Source organism: Pomacea canaliculata, linkage group LG12 (genome assembly GCF_003073045.1).
Source record: "Pomacea canaliculata isolate SZHN2017 linkage group LG12, ASM307304v1, whole genome shotgun sequence".
In the NCBI taxonomy this organism is placed as follows: domain Eukaryota; kingdom Metazoa; phylum Mollusca; class Gastropoda; order Architaenioglossa; family Ampullariidae; genus Pomacea; species Pomacea canaliculata.
Genome location: NC_037601.1, coordinates 11,896,443 through 11,914,683, shown reverse-complemented (window position 1 = coordinate 11,914,683; position 18,241 = coordinate 11,896,443). Strand labels below are relative to the sequence as shown.

Below are 18,241 nucleotides of genomic sequence, written 5' to 3'. Positions count from 1 at the left end.
TTGGAAGGTACATTTGAAATGTGTTTATATTTTATTAGCACTAATACACATGGACAAATTAACTCAAATGCGTCCACTTAGCTGCAGAAAATCTATAATAATACAACATAGACTGCGATAACTGTGATTGTTGTCCATTACATTTTGATGTGGAGAAGATTTACTTACCAGTCTGTTGAGTGAATTCGGTTTGGACCTTTTAATTTTTAAAAACTTCAGTTAAAGCTTCAAAATAAAGTTTAAATCTATCGTGCTATATTGCAAAATAAGCTGTTCATTTTCTGGACAGAAAATCGCTCCTTGATCACGACAAACACAGCGATGTTTCTTCAATTTGACTCGGAGACGTGCATATATAGATTTGCTGAACTGAGCCACACTCTCTGTTACAGAACTCTCTAGTCTAGGAGAGTAATTTTCTTCTCCTTTCTTAGTAGCAGGTGAGAATGCTTATGGTTGAAGGCTTCTATCTATAAAATTGAGCATATTTATGTACTCATATTTTGGTAATTATTATTTTAAAATGAACTTAACCCGATCATAAAGAAAAAGTGCTGCACTCCTGTTGTCCTTTAAGACCAAACCAGTTGTTTGCCCACTTATCCCCATATGAGAATGGCGGCATTGAAAACAACTTGAAAGAATTCTATAATACATTCCCTAAATTTCACTGGAAAACAGGTATTCTTCATAGAAACAGCAGTCTCTTTTAAACATGTGGGTTTAAACAGCCTACGAATGTTTAACGACCTCACAATACGCAGCAGAGTAAAAATAAGGTGACCAGACGTTTCGGGGGCGAAAGCGGGACACGTGCCGATGATGGTGTCGTCACCGTCAAAAAACGCCGACAAAAGTGATTTTTAAAGACAACTGGACATTTAATGGACTTGCCAGAAAGCCAGAAAGCGGGACATTGGGCGTCCCGCCCGATATTCAGGCGGGACACGAGGTCTAAAGCGGGACTGTCCCGCCAAATGCGGGACGTCTGGTCACCTTAGTAAAAATTAAATATCAGATGCCACGTACAGATTTTCACGTTTATATAAATAAATAATAATAAATACAAAATTTGTAAAGCGCATACTCACACTCCTAAGGAGTATGCTTTTAGCGCTTAAGAACAAGAAAGAAACATGGAACACTCTTTTTTTGACATGAAGGGAGAACACACTGACCCGTCTAATGTATGGATATTCTCTACTGACAAATAGCCTTCACTAATTCGCCTGCAAACACGTACAGACCATGCTAACAAACCACGCACCGCAGCAAATGGCTGTTGCGTGCTTTTTGCTTAACTGTGCTCACTAAAATTCTCGTGAAAAAGCGTCACTAGATAATTAGGAGAACTAAATGCTTAGACTTAGTAATTGCCAAAACATTAAGTATATAACTGCAACGACCGTGGTGTGATTGCAGGCACTGAAGATAGAAGGTCGGTTGCCTTGGTGACGCGGTGTTTCTGGTTAGCCGATGAAGTTCGGTACTGGAAAGATAAGCCTTGTTTGAGTTTAGAATCCATGGAATTTTATTTCAGCTGCGTTTTCATATTTGCTTTTTCCAAGAGAAGCAGCCGTTGTTGCTAGGGACAGACAATAATATTCTCGTGTACCTAGGTCCAAACCTGTATGACGTCCCTAAAATTGACCTGACCTGCCTCCTTACACCAGTCTCTGACTTTTTTAATATACGTCTCCGGTACAGCAGAGAAAAGACGACTGAAGAAAACAAGAAGACAGGACGAGACAGGTAGAGAGTGCATGAAAAGAAAGAAAGAAAAAGAAATAGAGAGAGAGAACTTGAATCACAATTGCGGCTTCATTCACTAAACAAGGTGGAGACAATAGTTTTATAAAACGAAAAACAACAATTTATTTAGCAAGTCTCACGGCAGCAGACGATGTCAAACCTGAGCTCCAGCACCACCTTCCTTTCCTATTGTTTCTATTTCTCGGTGTGTAGTTTCTTATGATTTATATTGTATAGTTTCTTATGACTTAAATTGTGTAGTTTACCATGACTTATGATGTGTAGTTTATTGTGACATTGTGTAACGTGACATATTGTGTACATTATTATTACTCATATTGTATAATTTATTATTACATTGTGTAATTATTATCATTTATATCGTGTATATTATTATTACTTATATTGTGTAGTTTAGTATCACTTATATTGTGATAAATTTCCTCGTGGGACACCCTTAGCTGAAGACACTCTTGACATTCCAAGCTGTCAAACCTAATTCATCTTGCTCAACGTCGCAGAAATTCTAAAATTCTTCCCTAGGTAGCCATGATAATTCACTTTCCTGTTCTTCATTTGTGAATCGCATTAATATTTCTGTGTACCTGTTTTAGTTATGTGTGTACATGCATATACAAATCAATGAAATAACTCGCATTAAAACATCAAACGCGTTGATGGACCACAAGGACCTGTTCTGTTAATGCAAAAAGTGAAATTTGCTCTTCGCGGCTAAGAAACCCCAAACAAACTGTTACGGACTTTCAGCAGTCGTAGAACTTCTATTAAGCCTGAATCACGAGATTTTTCGAGAGTTTATGGGACCCTCACAGAAAAAAAATGTGCTGAATTAACTTTACCTTTAAATTCTTACCAGTAGCCACAAGCGAAAAATAAACACAAGCGACCGAGAAAGCAAATTGATATTTTAAATGTATTGTTTGCTTAGCTTTTGTAGTCACGAGAGCAATAGTGTGTCGGGTGTGGCTGAGTAAAACTTAACTCTGACATTAGGGATGCAGCAGTCTTTGGAAGCTCAGCACCAGCAGGTCTAATCCAGGAGACCGCACTTCTTATTAGCATCGTGTTTTATTACACACACAAAATTCGAGGAATTATTAACAAAGAAGCCATCATGAAAATACTGTTGCTTGTCTGTGCTTTTTGTCCAATTATTTTTAGCCAAGTGTTTGCAAACGTTAGCGAAACCACCGAGTTTGCAGAGAGTGAAAATGGAATGGCGACATCAGACTTCACCGATGGCTTCGACAACCCTGATTTCAACGGTCATCTAGTGGCAGAGATGGCGAGGTTGGCTGCTTCCATACAAAGCCGCCCCATTGTCTCTCAGAAGGTGCCACCAATAGCTCAAGACGCAGCCGGGGGTAGCACAATTCACCTTCGTCTAGAGTACTCCGTCCTCTCCCTCTTCGGCACAGATGAAATGCTTCAGACCGTCAAGACCGTTATGTTCCTCAAGTTGTCTTGGCTAAACCCGGCTCTGTCATGGAACGCCTCGGAACACCTCAACATCACGTCCTTGGAGTTTCCCTCTAGCGTCGTGTGGGTGCCCAGAGTTTTGCTTCTCAACTCCGTGGATTTGGTGGATGTAGTGGAGACGTTCGGCAAAGCCCTGTTTGCTGATAACAACGGTCTCGTGACATTGTATATGCCGATGTTCACGGAAACGGTTTGCACCATGGACCTGACACGTTATCCTTATGACCAACAGTCGTGCCAGCTCATCTTTACTGTCTTCTCCTCCTACGTCCGCTGGCTTGTGGAGGAGAACAACGACACGCAGCAGATTCTCAACCTGACCGACCTCAGCACCACCTGGACTTTGGTTAAGGTCAACGCCAAGATTCAGCCGCTGGACAAAATCACCGCTGTTGTCATCACTTTGCACGTGAAGCGAAAAACGATTTTCTACACAGTTTGCCTAGTGCTACCAATGATCATTATCTCCTGCCTTAACACTCTGGTTTTCCTCGTACCATCCGAGTCAGGAGAAAAGATGTCCTTCTTTGTCTCCATATTTGTCTCAACCTCTGTTTATGTCAGGTAGGTATTAACCTGTCTTTAAAAATGCCATTGTTTTTTCTTGCATGTTGTGTGAATTCCATAAAATAAAAAATGAAAATTTAAATTCCTCTTGGTATTACCAACTTGACGTACCAAATTATGATACACATGAGGTCAGGAAAATAATTCTTCTGTCTAGGTACGGTCGTGCATATTCTAAGATTCTCATGTATTCATATACACAGGTATCAATTCTTTAAAAGTTTTGTTCATGTTTATAATGTGGAATTAGCAGTTGTATGTTGACAAACTATTAACTCTGGCCCGGGACTCAGTTTTTTCACAGATGTTATGCCACGTGGCCTTGAGAATGTCCCCAACGTCATGAAACTGCTCCTCGGGGTTTCCATTGAGGGCATGCTCATCCTTCTGGCCACCATCTTCATCCTGAGACGTTTCCACCAAGAAGAGAAGCTGAGAAACTCCAATTCCTTCTCCTCGAAACCAGTCAACATGGGGAACAACCGTGTTCAGCCAATCGCGTCTTCCACGAACAACATTCAAGGTGGTAGTAAGACGGAAGAAGGAAAACAAGAAATGGAAGAGAATGAGAAGGAGAAGGATGCTTTTGCGCGAGGTTTGACGTGGACGTTTACCTTTTCCTCCCAACAACTAGACCGTGCTTGGTTTGTCGTAGCTGTGTGCGTGAACTCAATTTTCCTGTCTTATCTTCTTATCGATTCTCTCTGGCCAATAATATAGGAATTCCTTAATAACTCTAGTAATTCTCAGACTTTTCACATTATCAGCATATGACACCTGTAGATCAGGTTCAGTGGACTAGTAGTTCCTTTATGATGAAACCACATTATAGCTCATTACAAAATTTATTCCCAAGAACATACGGATTTCTTGCGCATTAGTTTGGTAAGGAATTCTCTTCTGCTACATACACAATTCACTTTTGTTCATTAACAAGAACTATCAAGCCAGAAAAATCACAGGTTTTTTAATATCTCAAAGACATTGGGTTTTTCATTTTGTTGATTGTTACATCTATTTCTAAAACATTAAGGACAACATATAAAAGTTGGTTCTCTTATGCTCCATAGAGACATTTATGTCCCACAGCAAAAATCAAATAATTTTCAAAAACCACCACAACGACCCTGAAGCAAAAATAATAATTAGATTAGTGACATCCCCAAGCAAAACAAGTGACAGTTTGTCCTCTTGGCACATTATTTTTTTTTTAATCAAATTTCACTTTTGCGGGTGGTCTTAAAATTCAAAATTCCTCTCAATCTGACAATGAAACTAACGCAAACATATCGAAGCCAGCCTTATTTATATAAAGTCAGTGATATACTAAATGGTTTCATTCAAGTTTGACTGCTATATGTTGTTTCAATCGCATTTTGAGTTCATTTACAAGTATGGGGCAAATATGTCCCTTGGTCCTCAGAAGGGCTAGATTCTAGAATTCGTGATGTCGAGAGTTAAGACCAAGGAGGAAAACAAGACCAGAGGAAGGTGATACAGACTGCGATCGACGTATGATCACTCCAAAACGCCGTTTAGATGAGCGCTAGAAATTCACCCAGTTGTAAGTCAAGTCCAAGTAGGTGTGCAAATATCCGTTTGTGCTGAAGTGGGGTAGCTTAGGGATGAAGGGTAGCGAGAAATCTGTTCCGCTTAAGATGGACAATGAAGGTCAGTGAACGTTTAACTTAAAACCCGCAGGATGTTGTTAAAGAGTTTGTTCGATTTTACTTTGTATTTGTCTGCTAGGGCGCTTGGAACTATCGTTCTTGCAAAGCTTTTTTTATATTAGAGCAGGGGTTCTGCTAAGGCTAAATTCTTTGGGGTCCCAGGGACCCCTTCAGATTTTTAAGGGGTCCCTGTTCTTCGCCCAAATTTGAAGGGGACCCCATTGACTAAAATTGAAGGGGTCCTCTGAACCTTTAATGCGTACTGTACGCAATTTTTTGCTTAAGCAGAAGCCCTGTTAGAGAGCTATGATCGGAAGATCTGTAAACTGAACTGTACTATAAGAATATATCTGTGAACTGGGCTTTGCCGTAAAAATATTTGTGAACTGAACTGAATTGTTCTGTAAAAAATTATCTGAGGACTAGATAGTGCTGCAAAAGAAAGTATTTGTCGACTGAACTTTGCCAAAGGAGAAAAGTGTGAAATCAAGATTCAACGGTGGATACATGTCCATGGTCCTACAGCCACGATGTCAGAAGAGTATGTAAAAGATACGTCGGAATAATTTTTCTACATTGTCATATATAGCTGTATATATTTATATAACCATGACTTATTTACCTTGATTATTTTATTTTTTATTATTATAGTACATTCTTGTGTTGGTGGTGGTGTAAATTTTTCAAAACATTCTGTTGTGCAAACGAATCCGTTACATTCCTATGGTCTTTATTACTTTACATTCAGCCTTGGCGTGGTCTGTAGGTCAGAGTGCAAACGGAAGAAAACGAGTTTTAGAGTGTGGATAGTGCCATTGTATGGAAAGAAAGAATGTCACATGTGATGTATATATATTCAGCTAGGTTATATGTGTTAATTTGTCGCCAGAATCGTTCTTTACGGATTGATTGCCACTGTCACTTGACTCGGATATTTTAATGATTGTTAAATGTTTTGGCTGTAATGTGTGCTCGTGAATGCAAACTTCCTGATCTTAACACAGTCATTACTGGTAATATGTAAACCTAGAGTTTTTGTGTAAATATTCAGTTAGAAAACAAAGTTGAACTTTACTCGTGATATTCCAATATTTTCGTTGATAACTTTCAATGGGGTACAGTATTTTGTCTTTCGCCTAGGGCCCCAAAACAGCTGCCCCCTATTGTGAGTACTGGGTCAACAGTCCATTAACAATATATCTCTGTTGTCTTGATGTTCACAACTAAGGCTGTCGTTCTGTTGGGTGTTAGCGATTGTTTCAAGTTCATAGACAGTGTAAGCATTCTACAAGATTTTGTCAATGATGATGAATATTTACATAAGCACAATGTAATCTTTGTATCAAGTGGTTTATAATAAAATCAGCATAAAGTCACTGTTGTGATCTTTAGTTAGCACAATATGAGCAACTGCCCAATCCACATTTTCCACTGACACAAATACTCTTCGTAATGCACTCTACACAATGCGCTCTTTGCAATAAAAGAATTCCAAACACAACACGTGATTCACAACAGGAGATCGCTTTAGCTTGGGGCGTTGCTTCCCATTGGCACAAATAATTATTGAAGAAAAAAAAAAACAATCTTATGTCTTACCGTACACGAACTTAAATGTAGAATACTAAAGAAACTATTCGTTTTCGAAAAGGCTCGTGCTAATCTGTCAAATTTGTCCAAGCACAAGTACCAATAATATACAGGTAACAGCAATGCACGCAAGCAAACAGTCAACTTCACCAAAACTGTTACGTAGTCCTGTTCCTCAATGGCATGGTGCGCTGAGCATCAATGTTGAGTAGCGAAAGACTTTAACTGTTACGGCTCCATATGACACGGGTGAGACAATGTTTTTAATGTATGGTGAGTTGTGTTAATTATTTTGTTTTTGCTTATTTTCTAATAAAATATCAATTTCTTAATTTCGTATTTTTGTTGGTAATTTTGATCTAGTCCGAACATAGCTGTCAAGTGAGTGCGTGCGTGTGTGTGCTTGCGCGGGCAGGTGCGCGTGCACCATTTTTAGTAAAATCTTTCATATCCTTTTTTTTTTTTTTCGGTAGTTTTCTATATGAGACAGGTGTTATAAATTTTTATGGGACTTTCTCGACCTGAAGCAAGTTCAAACACACTGACCCGTCTAATCTATGGATTTTTCTCTTCTGACAAATAGCCTTTACTAATTCGTCTGCACACACAGACCATGTTAACAAACCACGCACCGCAGCAAATGGCTATTATGTGCTTTTTGCTTAGCAGTGCTCTCTGAAATTCTCAGGAAAAAAGCGTCCCTAGATTGTTAGCAAAACAATGTTTAAGCTAAGTAATTTCCAAAACATCATTGAGTAACTGCAACAGTGGTGTAATTGCAGGCACCGAAGACATGAGAAGGTCGGTTGCCTTGGTGATGCGTCGTCACTGTCTACCCGATGATTTCTCGGCTGTTCACATTTACCCCACGACCGAAGTTCGGTAATGGAACGATAAGCCTTGTTTGACTTCAGCAGCGATGAAATTTTACTTTCAGCTGCGTTTTCTTTTTTTGCTTGGTTTGAAGAGAAGCAGACGTTGTTGCTAGGGACAGACAATAACACTCTGGTGTACATTTAGGGAGCACACTTTTCTGCTGACTAATTGGGTCTTGTTTGTCGTCTAAACAAACTGGCGATCGAACGGTATCTTTTAATTAACCGGCATGACCATAAAAGTGTGGTCTGTGACAATGTCCCTTTAGACATATGGGATTGTTCTGGCAGTAAAAACAGAACTAGTAAAGAGACTAGTCTAATTTCAGTGGCATCCACTAGTTGAGATCGTCTGTATTTAACACTGTTCACGCTGATGCGACGCATTTTGTATACAAACCCCGGACAAATTGAAAGTGAATAGTTGTGCTTCGAAAGACTTCGATTTTAAAACAGTAAACTGTGATTCAAAGCTCATTCTCGATTGAAGTCGAAGTGATTTACACGTGCTTCTTGGTCCTTCCAGTTTCCACTAAAAGTTTACAGTCTTAAATGTCGTCGGTGACTGCGCATGCAAAGTTTCAAATTTTATTACTATTAGGGTAAACAGCAGCACAAGATTCTCGATAATGAATCACAACACTGCTGCGTGGATCTTTCTCAGGTTGATTTTCTCAGGACTGATGCTTGCAAAAGCGATAGATACGGGGACCAGTCTGGATTTGTCTGACAGCGATATAAACGGTCAAGAAGCCAGTGTTCTGCTACGACAAAAGATTCGGAACTTGCCTGCCGTCCAAGAGAAGCTACCACCATTGAACCGCAGTCTACCAAACGATCCGAAGATATTCGTGGAAGTCTGTTACAACATCTTCTCTGTCCTTGAAGTCGACGACACTCAGCAGACGATTCAAATCATGATGCACGCTTTCTTCACGTGGAGAGATCCCACGTTAGGGTGGAATCCATCAATTTACAACGGAGAGGATTGGATAGAGTTTGACGCCAGCTCCCTGTGGACTCCAAAAATTATCATCGCAAACTCCGTTGAAACGCAAAATTCGGTAATTTCTGAAGAAACAGTCACCATTAAAAGTGACGGCCAGGTTACCATGGTGTTGCCAATAAACGTCCAGATTTTATGTGCCATGGAATTGAAAAACTATCCCTTCGACAAGCAAGCTTGTTCGGTCTATTTCTACTCTCCATCTCCACAAAAGATAGAGTGGACCTTGATGGCGTGCAATGACACAACGGACACGTTCATGAAAGGAATGATCAGTTGCAGAGAATGGCTTTTCCTTGGAGTTTCCAGTTACACTACCGAATATAAAAATAGAACCTTCCCCGTCATCGAAATGCACCTGAGACGACAATCGGAGTTCTACACAATCTGTCTCGTGTTGCCCATGGTACTGACTTCATACACCAACAGCCTCGTTTTCATCTTACCACTCCAGTCTGGAGAGAGGCTGTCCTTCCTCGTTACCATCTTTGTCTCAACGTCGGTCTTCACTGGGTACGTGCTGGTTTATTGTTTATTTCAGAAGACAAGGGGAGAAGCTTATTCCTGATGTAGTACTGGGATTCGTCGCATATTCTAGAAGAAAAAAAAACAGGACTACGTATTAAAATGTCAACATTAATTCGAATTAACTATCAGCCACTGAAGTATACATGTAAGTGGCAAAGACACTGATTTTCAGATATTATGTAAGAGGTAAATCTTAAGTACAGCTTCACCATCGTCTGTGTTTGTGTGTGTTTGGATGCGTGCGTGCGTGTGCAAAATAGTCTTTTCAGCGACACCGTGCCTCGTGGCAGCGTCGATCGCGATCCCCCTAGAATCATGCAGCTCTTCACTGGTGTCATAGTGGAGAGCATTCTCATCCTTCTGCTCACCATCCTCATCAGCAGGCGCTACCACCAGGAGCTGAAGGTCGAGGAGGTTCGCAAGGCAACACCAAAGCTGCAGCAGACTCCCTTCGAAGGAGACTTGGCTTCTGCAGTGACCTCTGCTCCAGTGACCTCTGCTCCCGTGAACAACGGGTCAAGAAATTCGGTGACTCCGATGTCACAAGGGATGGAAGCACAGACGAGGCCGCCAACTCTGAGGACGTCTTCTGCCTGCAAGGTTACACTAACTTCAAAGCTGATGAGCAAAGTATGTTTCATATTTTCTCTTCTGCTCAAGACTTTGTTTCTGATTGTGATATTCTGGCCCTCTAGTTAGGCTGGCTTTGAGCATGCGAATAAAAAAGTAAAGCGTTACATCTGAAAGCTTCTGGAAAGGATTTGGCGGATGAAAGTGGCAAAACTCTAATGTTTCCTTTACCATTTTGACTCCTTTCCCATTTTAATATTGTACTGGCATCTAGTTAACCGTATAACCATTAGTAGATAATCATAGAATGGTATTACTTTCTAATGAATGGTTTTATTATTTATTTAAAAGCTGTAAATTTCAAAACTATGTGTTTAAAACGAGAAATTTCTTTTAAAGCAGTCGTCAGAACTGTTGTACAATTAGCGAAAAAGCCAAGTCAATACAAGTAGCTAATTAATAAAATTGATAAACATTCAAAATTACAGACTGTTCATTCACGAATATCTGAGTGAATAATTAGGTCTATTTGCTAGATAAAGTATCAGAATATCAAATTTTTTATGTTTAAAAATATGTCCCAAACTGAATAACATCACTTGGCCTGCTTGATTGTACCAGTAATCGCCTTTAGTATTTCTGGAACGTCTATCAATCCATCTATTATGATTTATATTGTGGACTTCATTATGTATGATATTGTGTAGTTTATTATGACATTGTGTAGCTTATCCTGACTTACATAGTGTAGCTTGTAACTACTGACAGTGTAGTTTAATGTGACTTGTATTGCGTTGTTTATTATTAATTACATTGTGTAGTTTATCATGACTAACATTGTGTAGTTTATCATGACTAACATTGTGTAGTTTATTATGACATTGTGCAGTTTATTATGACCTATTTATTGTAGCTTGTAATTACTGACAGTGTAGTTTAATATGACTTGTATTGCGTTGTTTATTATTACTTATATTGTGTAGTTTATCATGACTTACATGACTTAGCTTATCATGTGTAGTTTATTATAACATATAAAGTGTAGCTTCTTATTACTGACAGTATAGTTTAATATGACTTGTATTGCGTTGTTTATTATTATTTATGCTGTGGTAAGTCGCTCATACTAGACATTTGAAGCTGTCATACATAATTCACCTTGCTCAACGTGGCACTAATCCTGAAATTCTTCCCTACGTAGCTATGATAATTCACTTCTCTGTTCTGTATTTGTGACTCGCATCAACAATTCATGCACCTGTTTTAGTTATGTGTACATACATACCTGAGTTCGTATGCAAATCAATTTCACAGCTCATTGAAAGCATCAATTGCGTTGATGCAGAGTTTTTAATGCATTACGGACCTGTTCTATTAATGCAAAAATTAGTGTGAAAGTGAAAATTGACCTTAGTGACTAAGTTAATTAAAACCAAACTTGTACAGACTTTCATCAATCGTGAAATTTCCACCAAGCGCTAATCACGAGATTTCTCCAGAGTCTTGGGGACACGGGGTAAATCATCGTTACTTTTAAGTTCTCATCAGCCACAAGCGGAAAATAAACACACGCAACCTAGAAAGCAAATTGCTTTTTTTAAAAGTATTGTTTGCTGAGCTGTTGTAGTCATTAGAGCCACACCTTATCAGTGTGCCTGGATAGAACATAACCCTGACATTGGGGATGCAGCTGTCTTTGGAAGCTCAGTACCAGCAGGTCTAATCCAGGAGACCGCACTTCTTATTAGCATCGTGTTCCATTACACATACAAAATTCGAGGAATTATTAACTAAAAAAAAACCAACAAAAACCATCATGAAAATACTGATGCTTGTTTCCGCTTTCTGCGAGATTATTTTTAGCCAAGTGCTTGCAAACGTTAGCGAAACCACCGAGTTTGCAGAGAGTGAAAATGGAATGGCGACATCAGACTTCACCGTAGACTTCAACAACCATGATATCAACGATCATCTATTGACAGAGATTGGGAGGTTAGTTGCCTCCATACAAAGCCGCCCTATTGTCTCTCAGAAGCTGCCACCAATAACTCAGGACTCAGCCGGGGGTAGCACAATTCACCTTCGTCTAGAGTACTCCATCCTCTCCCTCTTCGGCACAGATGAAATGCTCCAGACCGTCAAGACCGCTATGTTCCTCAAGTTGTCTTGGCTAAACCCGGCTCTGTCATGGAACTCCTCGGAACACCTCAACATCACGTCCTTGGAGTTTCCCTCTAGCATCGTGTGGGTGCCCAGAGTTTTGCTTCTCAACTCCGTGGATTTGGTGGATGTAGTGGAGACTTTCGGCAAAGGCCTGATTGTTGATAACAACGGTCTCGTAGAGTGTGATATGCCGATGTTCACGGAAACAGTTTGCACTATGGATCTGACACGTTATCCTTATGACCAACAGTCGTGCCAGCTCCTCTTTACTGTCTTCTCCTCCTACGTCCGCTGGCTTGTGGAGGAGAACAACGACACGCAGCAGATTCTCAACCTGACCGACCTCGGCACCACCTGGACTTTGGTTAAGGTCAGTGCGAAGATTCAGCCGCTGGGCAAAATCACCGCTGTCGTCATCACTTTGAACATAAAGCGAAAAACGATTTTCTACACAGTTTGTCTAGTGCTACCGATGGTTATTATCTCCTGCCTTAACACTCTGGTTTTTCTCGTACCACCCGAGTCAGGAGAAAAGATGTCCTTCTTCGTCTCCCTGTTTGTCTCAACCTCTGTTTATGTCAGGTAATCATCTTTCTTTAATATCAGCTATTTATCCTTCTTTAAAAATCTGTTATGTTAAAGTATTGTATGAAATTTTAGTACAAATGAAAAAAAATTCTACTTATTTACATGTATTTATATTATAGTTTTCACGATAAGATTTATTTATTTCTTGCGTAAGCTTACGTTAATTTACATAACAGCTCACATGGCGAAACCAGACCAGCTGACATCTCTGGACTGTTGCGAGAAGGGGTTTCTGGTGCCCTACGAGTGTGGTGATCATGCTCTTTACAAAGTCGTTGGTTTCATGTTCCATGTGCGAGATCCAAACCAGTCTTCTCAGGAATGCCTAGATTATCCTTTTCGTTTTGTCAAGCAGAACCGATGTCTCACACCCATACAGAAGGATTGGAGCGACGACTGATTTGTATAGCTCATACTTTGTAGTTTAATATATTGTACTTTGTAGTCAACCTGATGTTACGGCTGCGCCAGATCCTGGCCATTGCTTCTGTTGCTGTCGTGCTTTTTTTACTTCTTGGTTGAGAGCTTTCTTGTGGAGTATAGTTTTTTCTTGAAGTTTTATGTTACTATGGAATAATTTTTTAACATTTACTCTTGCTATAGTTACCCTTTTTACGTTTTTACGTTTACCTTGATTTTCGTAACGTTTATGTCTTGCAACTTCTCCAAATTTATGCGAATTTGGTTGTTTTAGCAGCATTTTATCAACAACTTGAACTTCATGTTCGTTGACAAGGTCATAGTCGCTGCAATGGGTACACCTAGGTACCTCCTTTTATGACCATGTTGATGCTGGATTTGAAACGCCTAGGCAGTTAGGATAAAGTCGAAATGGTTGTGGACCAAACGATTCCTTGTGGGAATGGGTATTGGCTAAGGTGATGGCTGTGCGCGAGCTCTTGTATTCTGTCGTTGGTTTCATCCAGGCTACGTTTACTTACCGTTCTGCCAAATGTTGGTAGCCTTCTGGGATGAACCTGGCGTTCCAGTCATTGGTTGCGATGAGTAGTGTTTTTATAATCTTGTCTAGCTGTTTGTAAAACTCCTCCAATTCGCTGCCTTCGTGAATAAACGTCGCAGGGGTGACATTGTGAGGCCTGATAGACATACAAATGGCGATCACCCTTCCAGAAATGTACAGCTTATAGAAATAGTCTTGATGCCCCCTGTCTATGTAGTGACATACAGATGTGCATACCAATATATACACAGAAGCACATGCCTTCACATCGAAATTCTTTTTAAGATCGTTTCGTGTATGTTTCTTGTTTCTAACAGAATAAGCAACTATATATTAGACAAGCTAATAACTCCGATCTGGGCTTCAGTTTTTTCACAGACGTCATGCCACGTGGCCTTGAGAATGTCCCAAACGTTATGAAGCTACTCCTCGGGGTCGCCATTGAGGGCATGTTCATCGCCCTAGCCACCATCTTCATCCTGAGACGTTTCCACCAAGAAGAGAAGCTGCGCAACTCCAGGTCCTCCTTCTCGAAACCAGTCAACATGGGAAACAATAACCGTGTTCATCCAATCGTGTCTTCCACAAACAATATTCAAGGTGATTGTGGTACGCAAGGAGAAAAACAAGAAACGGAGGAAGATGAGGGGGAGGAGGAGGCTGCTTTTGCCGGAGGTTTGACTGGGGCGTTTACATTTTCTTCCCAACAGCTAGACCGTGCTTGTTTTGTAGTAGCTGTCTTCGCAAATTCAGTTTTCCTGTCTTATCTTTTCATTGATTCTCTTGTGTAGGACTTACGACAGCTGTTGATGGGCGGGTACATCTTTACCCTTATATTCCAACCCTCTTTGTCATGAATCGTCTGCCCAGTATGCATGGAATGTTATATCCCATTTCGTTTTTAAGAGGAGTGTACTAAAAGAAAGTGTAGCTAAACAAATGTGTTTATTTACACATAGAATTTTTTTTTTATCAGCGTTGAGCCGATCAGTCAAGAAGCATCGTCAAAAGGTCGTTGTTATCGCTGTCTTGCTGGAGCTTACAGTCTATTAGAGATGTTTCTTTGCTGTCTAGATGTGCGATTCCTACAAATTTTATTTGTTTTCTCTATGCATATCCGTTTTGTTCGTTGATATTATATATATATATCAAGTGCCCATATCCTGTATACGGCGTTTTACAAGTGACATAATCATGATTATTAATGATGCAGTGAAGAAAATCTTCAGAAATTTAGTCTTCGGATGACTCTATAATAACCAGTAAACGAAATTGTGTCGACAGTCATTTGTAACAAAATCAGCACACAATCTCTGTTTGAAATAATCTTTAATTTTTGTATAACAGCAAAAATTATTATCACGTGCAACAATGTTCCTCTGACCAATATGTACAAAATCTGCACCATCACAATGCACTCTTTGCTGAAAAATCAGTTTACATAGAAATAAAAAATGTAACATTTATCGTTTTAATGGTCTTATAAAGATTTATTGTACGGTTTGGATTATCCAGGAAATTCTAACCAGTCTCCTGTTCGTTTGTGAGTATTTATGTGCAATAGTTTCCCGGAGTGAAAAAACATGTGATATCATGTCATGACATGTGTATCGAGCCAGTTACATAAACCTATGGTTTGTACTGTCAAAATTAACAACAAGGTTGGGAGGTGTGGTGCATAGAAACACACTCTTTCATCCTGCTTCCTAAAAACTTTCTCTCCGGGATCCTTACAGACAGTACAACCACAAATCTTTAAAGATATTTGTTATGGTGATTTTTCGCAGTTTTTTGTCAACTGTTTCGCAATGCAAATTTGTCTATGAAAAGCAGGCATAATAACTTTACAAATAAATCTTTCCACACAACATAATGGACATTGTCAACGATTTAAAATACTTTCGCGACACACTCGGGCTTTACAAGCTAATCAAAATCTTTCTGTGACACAGCGTAAGCCTGGGTAATACATTCGATCGTTTCACTGATACATTTGTAACCTTCAAAGAAATTGAGCAATCTGTTACACTCACGCACTCTTAAGCAGCAGTGACACACAATACTTCTTAACAAACAATATAAAACACACACACACACACAAATTTCCAGATTCAACCATGCAGATCTTCACTTGATGTTGAAAACAAATATATTCATATACAGCTGTGAAAAAACAATTAAATGTACGGGAAAAGTATTCAGATAAAGCCTCCGAAGTTAAAGCGAAATCTTAATTAAATCATACACAGATACTAAAGTATTTAGAGCAAGTACTTTAACAGTTGTTTGTGTCGGTTTAATACAGAGATTGTCAAAGTCATTCATTTCTGTCTCGACTGTCCTGTTCATGAGTAAGTCTTTCTGATGGCTCGATCAATGCCCCAGTCATTCCTACACTTGCCACAGTTTGATATTGCTGTTTACATTTGTTTTAGCGGGATTGCTTTGCTCTCCTGCGTGGTAGTTGACAGTGTTAATGGATTCTGCCCGAGCTCATGTCTGGTGCGGCCATGTAGTGCAGTCGACTGAGACATTTTTTAAGCGCTAGGCATCCTGCAAAAGCACTGCCTGTCGATGGTCAAAAGACCTTGCGACTGCGCAGGACAGCAAACCCTGTCCCCGTTTATGAAGCCTTTGGCTACCCACCCGCGTTGTTGGCATTCAGAATTTCTTGCACAGACAGGAACTGCAGACAGCGAAAATATAATAATTACATGAGTACAAATGCAAAACACAGTAAATCAAATACATTTCTTTCTCTCTCTTTTCTCACTCCTCATTTTTCTTTATCTCACGCTCTTCTCTCTTTCCTCTCCCTTTCTGTCACTCTTCCTCCCACCCACCCTTTTCCCCCTTTGTTTCGGTTGTACATGATCATTTCTTTTTAACTAATCTATGAAAAGCTTAAAAAGAGCAAGGGTTACACTACAGCGAGTACAGGGTGAGAGGATCGACATGAAGAGTAGACGCATCGTATAGTCTCTGAGTACACGTGTACATTTAGTCTCTGAGTACACATGCACATTTAGCTTGTGAGTGCATACCTAAGTTTAGTCTCGTTTCTATTTGTTTTTCATGAGTAAATCTTTTTGACGGAGCGACCTATGCTCCAGAAATCTCCACAGTTCTCGCTAACACTGCTCCAGTTTCTCCACACCGGTTGATGACAATTCAGTGCCACAAACAGACCGATGCTAATATATTCTATTTTTGTCAGCAAAGCTGTTGAGGATAAAACTTTTGGTCCCCTAAAATTTTGATGGTAAAGCTATTTCAATTCCCCCAGATTTACGCTCACATTTCTGATACTTTCCATGCAAATGATCGAGTAGCTACTTATTACGGTTTTGTATTGGCACAACACAGTACAAGAAACGAATAACAAGAGGCAACACTTACTTCCTGCTGGCAGGCAGCACTGCTGACCTACTGCACAAAATCGAGAAAAACCGTTACCACTGGGGCAGGTACCAGCTGCAGCGCACTGACCTCCAAATAACAGGCCGCACCAGCCGTGCACTGCAACACGCATGAGGGATAAACATGTATACAAGGTGGAGAAAACAGCTTAACATTATTTTGCTTTAAGTGAAATCGTTCCAGCTTGAGGTTGTAAGAGCTGCTTAGCATTATTTTTTCTGCAAGTAGACGTTTGCTTGAAGCTGTCGCATACCGAATAGTAAATATAAGAACAAAGGTATGAAATATAAAGAAAAAATACAAAACATCTAACCATTTGTTTTAAAGTTTTATAATATCTTATTGTTATATTTAATTTAAGAGAATCTTGGTCCTTAAGTTGTCAATTGCGTGGATCTGCCAAACACTGACAATTGTGAACGTCTCTTAATTTGTGTTTTTTTATTATTATTATTATTATTATTATTACATGTGTGTATAACTTCAGCATAAATTAATTACAACGAAACCAGAAGTCACCAAATGAATTACTCTGAAACTTACTATCAAATAATGTATAAACAATTCAGAACTGATGCCCTGTAATAAATTATCAGTTCGATTGCTGTCAGTAGTAGCTGATTGTAGTAGATGTAATCATTCTTTACAATGTGCTAAACTGCTGACAATGAAAACTCTTCCACTCCACCTTTTCCCCGTACCTCAGCTTCCAGACACCTTATTAAATAGTACGAAAACGAACTGTTCATACCGTTAGAGACTGCAAGGGCGAGTACGACCAAGAAGCAGACGACAGATGCTGATGCCATGTGTGCAGTGTGCAGTCTGATGATGTTTGCAAGTCGAGTCGTGTGATGGCGTTCAGTTGGCCAAGCATTTCGACTTTAAATATTCTCCAAGAATTGTGTCCCACCCCACAAACTGCTCAAAACATCCGCTTCAAGTTCCAAAGAAATAGTTTGCAGACGTCAGCTTCCATTAAGTGCATCCGTAAGCAGCAAAAGCCTGCTTCTCCCATTGGTCGCTTTGTGAGAGAGCGCTTGACCTCGGT

At 39.7% G+C, this 18,241-nt stretch overlaps 2 protein-coding genes and 1 long non-coding RNA gene across 3 annotated transcripts; 2 read left to right on the top strand and 1 right to left on the bottom strand.

The window, feature by feature from the left end:
* The first annotated feature begins 1,476 nt into the window (after nucleotides 1–1,476).
* Nucleotides 1,477–8,510, top strand: LOC112553458 (neuronal acetylcholine receptor subunit alpha-2-like). The gene is made up of 3 exons (XM_025220677.1): nucleotides 1,477–1,486; nucleotides 2,935–3,816; nucleotides 4,113–8,510. Exons 2-3 carry the CDS (start codon nucleotides 2,990–2,992, stop codon nucleotides 4,537–4,539), a joined length of 1,254 nt encoding a protein of 417 aa, XP_025076462.1. The 5' UTR covers nucleotides 1,477–1,486; nucleotides 2,935–2,989; the 3' UTR covers nucleotides 4,540–8,510.
* A 3,226-nt stretch (nucleotides 8,511–11,736) lies between these two features.
* Nucleotides 11,737–14,561, top strand: LOC112577356 (neuronal acetylcholine receptor subunit alpha-7-like). The gene is made up of 2 exons (XM_025260416.1): nucleotides 11,737–12,803; nucleotides 14,138–14,561. The coding sequence occupies exons 1-2, from the start codon at nucleotides 11,875–11,877 to the stop codon at nucleotides 14,559–14,561; spliced, it is 1,353 nt and encodes a 450-aa protein (XP_025116201.1). The 5' UTR covers nucleotides 11,737–11,874.
* A 523-nt stretch (nucleotides 14,562–15,084) lies between these two features.
* Nucleotides 15,085–18,112, bottom strand: LOC112553506. The gene is made up of 3 exons (XR_003097062.1): nucleotides 17,942–18,112; nucleotides 17,170–17,289; nucleotides 15,085–16,456 (listed from the first exon to the last, which is right to left on the bottom strand). It is a non-coding gene; the product is annotated as an uncharacterized LOC112553506 (long non-coding RNA).
* Nucleotides 18,113–18,241: the final 129 nt, after the last annotated feature.

Bases quoted from the DNA above. Each gene is read 5' to 3' on its own strand.
- LOC112553458 (XM_025220677.1), top strand. From the start codon at position 2,990: ATGGCGACATCAGACTTCACCGATGGCTTCGACAACCCTGATTTCAAC. The intron at 3,817-4,112 runs GTAGGTATTAAC...CCCGGGACTCAG, and splicing joins TCAACCTCTGTTTATGTCAG to TTTTTTCACAGATGTTATGC.
- LOC112577356 (XM_025260416.1), top strand. From the start codon at position 11,875: ATGAAAATACTGATGCTTGTTTCCGCTTTCTGCGAGATTATTTTTAGC. The intron at 12,804-14,137 runs GTAATCATCTTT...TCTGGGCTTCAG, and splicing joins TCAACCTCTGTTTATGTCAG to TTTTTTCACAGACGTCATGC.